This window comes from Argiope bruennichi, chromosome 3 (assembly GCF_947563725.1).
Source record: "Argiope bruennichi chromosome 3, qqArgBrue1.1, whole genome shotgun sequence".
In the NCBI taxonomy this organism is placed as follows: Eukaryota; Metazoa; Arthropoda; class Arachnida; order Araneae; family Araneidae; genus Argiope; species Argiope bruennichi.
Genome location: NC_079153.1, coordinates 108,564,587 through 108,569,455, shown reverse-complemented (window position 1 = coordinate 108,569,455; position 4,869 = coordinate 108,564,587). Strand labels below are relative to the sequence as shown.

General features: G+C 27.0%; 1 protein-coding gene across 1 annotated transcript; it reads right to left on the bottom strand.

Annotated features, from left to right (window-relative positions):
* Positions 1–1,640: 1,640 nt before the first annotated feature.
* On the bottom strand, positions 1,641–4,558 carry LOC129963460 (ribonuclease H1-like). Its single transcript, XM_056077854.1, has one exon. It carries the CDS (start codon positions 4,458–4,460, stop codon positions 3,885–3,887), a length of 576 nt encoding a protein of 191 aa, XP_055933829.1. The 5' UTR covers positions 4,461–4,558; the 3' UTR covers positions 1,641–3,884.
* Positions 4,559–4,869: the final 311 nt, after the last annotated feature.

Here is a 4,869-nt window from a genome sequence, read left to right as displayed (position 1 = left end):
CTCGGAGGAGGAAGATGACATCTCAAATATGGGATAAGTAATTGCCCATTGAGTAAATTAGTTGACACTTCTCTAGAAGATACAGGACCATTTGTGTGGTTGTGTTTTTATATTAACGTCCCGTTGTAAAGCAACACTAAGGCTATTTTGAGACGGACTATTTTGAGGACGACACCTGAGCTGGCATCCCCCTCTCCACACCACACCAGCGGGAGGATGTTTGGCCTTGATGGATTTAATGTGCAACAGACCCCCTTACACGACGGTTCTTCGGTGGAGTCGGGTCTCGAACCTGAAACCCTACGCCTGACGAGCCGAGACCTTACCACCAGGCCACCGCGACCCGTGTGTGTGGTTATGTTGACCAGATTTCCGGTCATGTGATATATCTCTCACGGGATGGATTAATGCACAGGGATGAATATATGAGGGATAACGGATCAATAACATTTATAATATGCAACTTCATTTCTTACAAATTGATAAAAGATACTTGATGGATACTATGCTCCAAATAATCGCACAGTAAAAAAAAATCCAAGGGTCTTATGGGTTTCCAATTGGAAACCCATGGGATTATCCAATAAAGATAATCACCATGGGTTTTTTTTTTTTTTTTTCACTGATTACGTTTTCATATACAATTTTCAAATGCCATGTATAGAAAGATCAATTGGATTCAGGAAGAAATATTCATTAAAAGAAAAGCCTGGAAAGCCAGTGTTTAATAAGAGAGAGTATAGTCACAACAAAATTAATCACTCTTTTATTACAAGATTTTGAAATGTAGATTTTCTCATAATGAAAAATAAATGTATAAAATAGGTGGGAAATGAAACTTCTCACCTAATTAATCAAATTTCTAATAAAACACTTTAAAAAAAACTTTTATTCATTATTTTAAAAATTTAAGTCGATTGTTTTGTAGTTTAAATAGGACGATTGTAATTTGCTATAAAGCAATGAGCTTTCAATAAAGAAATTTAAAATTTTTATACTAATAATAATGTATAGGCTTCTTTTTGATAAAAAAAAAGTAACTTAGCAAATAAAAAAGCTAGTCAAGCAAAAAATAAGCAACAAAAAAATTGATTAACAAATTATTGAAAATTAAAATATCAATAATTAAAAAAAATGAAAAAGTTAAACTTTTTGTTTTTCTAAATAAAATAAAATGAGGCATATGCTTTTATTTAAAATTTAAATTAAAATAAAAGCATCTCGCAAAACCAATTGAAATTACCAAAACAGAAAACAGAAATCAATTATATTCATTAAAACATTGCATACATTTAAAATTTATATTTAATATTGCCAAGCCATGTTCTTCAAAGCAGTATTTCATGCAACACTAATAAATAAATAAATTCATAAGAAACAAAACAAAAAAAATTAGTTAAATATTTTTTTTTTAATTTTTGAAATAATTCTAACAACATACTGACAAAATCTAATATCTTATTAAACAGTCAAAAATAAAATAGTTATATGAACTAAATATAGTTAAAAGTATTACATAAATTCATAACAATTAAATTAAAAATGGATTTGAAGTAATAACATTTTTTTAAAAATTGACAGTTTTCTTTTGCCAAATAAGACTGAAAAGTATTAAAAATAAGTGAAGATCTTACCCACTACAGAAAATTCAAATGTGTTTCATAACATAAAAATTTACTCAAAAATAAAATATATCACTGTTTCATGAAAAATATTAGTAAAAAATTCTGCAATTTTTCAGAGTTTATGACAGCAACCAAAATGTGTACTAAATACAATAAGCTTGGAACTAGAAATAAATGACTTTTATGGTTGGCGTTTTGGCATTTGATTTCATGATTGTTGTACTAGCAAAAACATTTATGCCTATTGTCAGCTGCTGTTGAGTTCACAAAAAAGTGCAGATGATTTCAAGATTATAAACATAAAAGCTCAGAATACTACTTCCAGTAATAATAATTTATTTATAAGTTGTTTACAACACTTAAAATTGTATCATTACTTCTTATAATAATATATTTTTTATAAGCTAAGACTTTAAATTGTATTACAATAAATATTAATATCAGTTTCAAATTGAAACATGAAAACAAATATACAATGAATCAATTAGAAAAACATTTCTTTTGTTTCCACGTTATAGATTTGCAGTTTTATTTTATTTTTGCAGTTACTGCAATTTGAGTTTCTTTGCTTTTAAACATTCTGACTAAGGAAAAAAAAAATTTTTTTAATGAAAAGATATATTAGTTTTTCCATGAAAAAAAAAATTCTTCATTAACAATATTATTTTGAAAATTTTGACAGTTAGCACTTTTAAATGATATTTTTAATATGTTTTATTTTATAAGCAAACATAAAAATATTAACCCATTTTTGACAAAAAAATTAAATTTTCATTTATTTTTTATAATTTAGTCATATCAAACAACAAGCGTGAAATTCTAAATATTTAAATATTTCAAATTGAAAGTTTAAAATCTAGGAAAATCAATATTTTGAGTAAAAAAAGTTGGACAGCAAAGACCACAGATCCATTTTGTTATGAAATTTGATATTAGAACTTTAAACCTTTCTTTTTATATTGCCATACATTGCACTGAATATAAACTTTTATGCAGAATACAAAGGGAATAAATCACTTATTTGGTAACCTTTATTTTCAATCATGAATATATATACAGGAAAAATCTATGAAATGAAGTATCATTCAGTTCCTTCCTACTGCTCATTTCTATTTAAAATACATATGTAACATTTAATGTAATTTATCATCTACCTAACCAACACTTATTTAGTGGCATATGGAAAGTAAAAGGCGCCTAAGAATGATATAATTATTTCACCCCTTAATTATCATAAGTTATTTAAATGGCATTTGGCAAATTGCATTAATGTTTTCACTCCATCATTATATTTGACTTTAAAAAATGGCATAAATGAAATTTATTCATGGTATTGCTGTCCTTCAGTCACTAAATATTGTTTCTCTTTCTTTCATTAGCATTTCAGCTGTTATTACATATAAAAAAAATCTTAAAACCTCAAAACTATTAAATTGAATGCATCATCTGATCAGTTATTCAAATAAAATACTTTTAACAAATAAAATTAAGCTAATAATTTACAACTCACTTTAAAGACTTAAGAAAAAGAATTTTATGTTAACACACTTTGTAAATTTTGTTTTATCTTGTGTAATTATTGATTTTAATGTTGTACTAAAACATTTTATTTGATAATATAATTAAAAAAATAAAGCCTAACTGATGTAAAAGAATATAAATAAAAACTTTAATTAAGAAAGAAATATATATGACAAAATAAATTTTCTTTTTTATATATCAGAAATAAAGATTCAATGAATTTGAAATGAATTAGCCAAAAAATCAATGTAAATTAATGTTATAAAATTTAGCACTTTTAAAATAATTTATATATGAATATTAAAAATTTCCTATGAACTAATTAATATATGAATTTCCTTTCAAAGTATAAACTGAAACGAGAATTTCAGTTTGATTATTCGTTTGTCTTCCCAGAAGCCTCAGGCTTGTATTTTGTTTGTTTTGTGGGTCCCAATATATACCTATTCCGGCCTGGGCTTTATTTCTTTCTAAAAATAAAAGCATTAGTATTTCCAAATATATGACATATTATAATAATTAAAAAATGCAAAACATTTTGACTGTTTTTAATTTATTTAATATTAATGCCAATTTTCGTGGAAATATCTGAATATGAATACTGACAAATAATAAATGTTAAACAACACACTAAAAAGAGCAGTAAATGCTGCGTGTATACAAAAATGTAAATAAGACACAATGTATCACAGTAATGAAATCTCACATTATAATTTCTTGGTAGTTTTTAAATAGAATTTAAGGAATTCCAGGAGATTTATTGCAACCTGCAACAGCTAACTTATCTGCTTCACAATTACCATGATTTTTATTGTGAGCTTTGACATATCGCCAATCAACATTTATGCCTTGACAAACCTTTTCCAGTTCTAGGAACTCATCTTTATTAATGACAGGTTTTCCAGTAGATGTTTTCCAATTGTTGTCTTTCCATTTATCAATCCATTTAGTTATTCCATTAATAAGAAACTGACTATCAGTACACACTCGTATGTTCGTTATTCCGAGTTCCTTTGCTTGTTTCAAAGCATGAACTGCAGCGAGAATTTCAGCTCGATTATTCGTTTGTCTACCCAGAAGCCTCAGGCTTGTATTTAGTTTGTTTCCCGGACCCCAATATACACCTATTCCGGCCTGGGCTATTTCTTGACCATTACCAGAGCTAGCACCATCAATAAATACTGTCAAAAATTTATTAGGTCCGTGATCAGGCACTGCTGGAGAACTCACTGGCCCATTTTCACCGCTTTTGTAAGTCTTTATATATTTGAAAAATGATATACGATATGGTAACACATTTTTCAGAGCTGCCATTATTTTGTTTACTTTCTACCGGAAGTTACGCAGTTTATATCACCAGAAAAGTCGATTTTATCACTAGTACAACTCAAAAATGTATACAAATGGCATAATGGTTTAGAAATTAGTAAATAAGAAAAAATATATATATTCTTTAATTCATATAGTTGAAGCGAATGAAAGACCACTTCGAAACTGAATTTCTATCTCATAAAGAGAAATATTGAAAATAATTTCTAGAACATAGTATCATACTATGTTTCAGAAGGGGAAAATTTTTTAGGATACTTGTGATTTAACAATGAAACTTTCCATTTTATTTTTCAAATATCTGTTTATATGATTATTCTTTTTAGAAATATCTCTCTCAAAATACAGCTTGGTTATTTACAAATCCTTCTAAACAGCAAAAGAAGTTGTATAA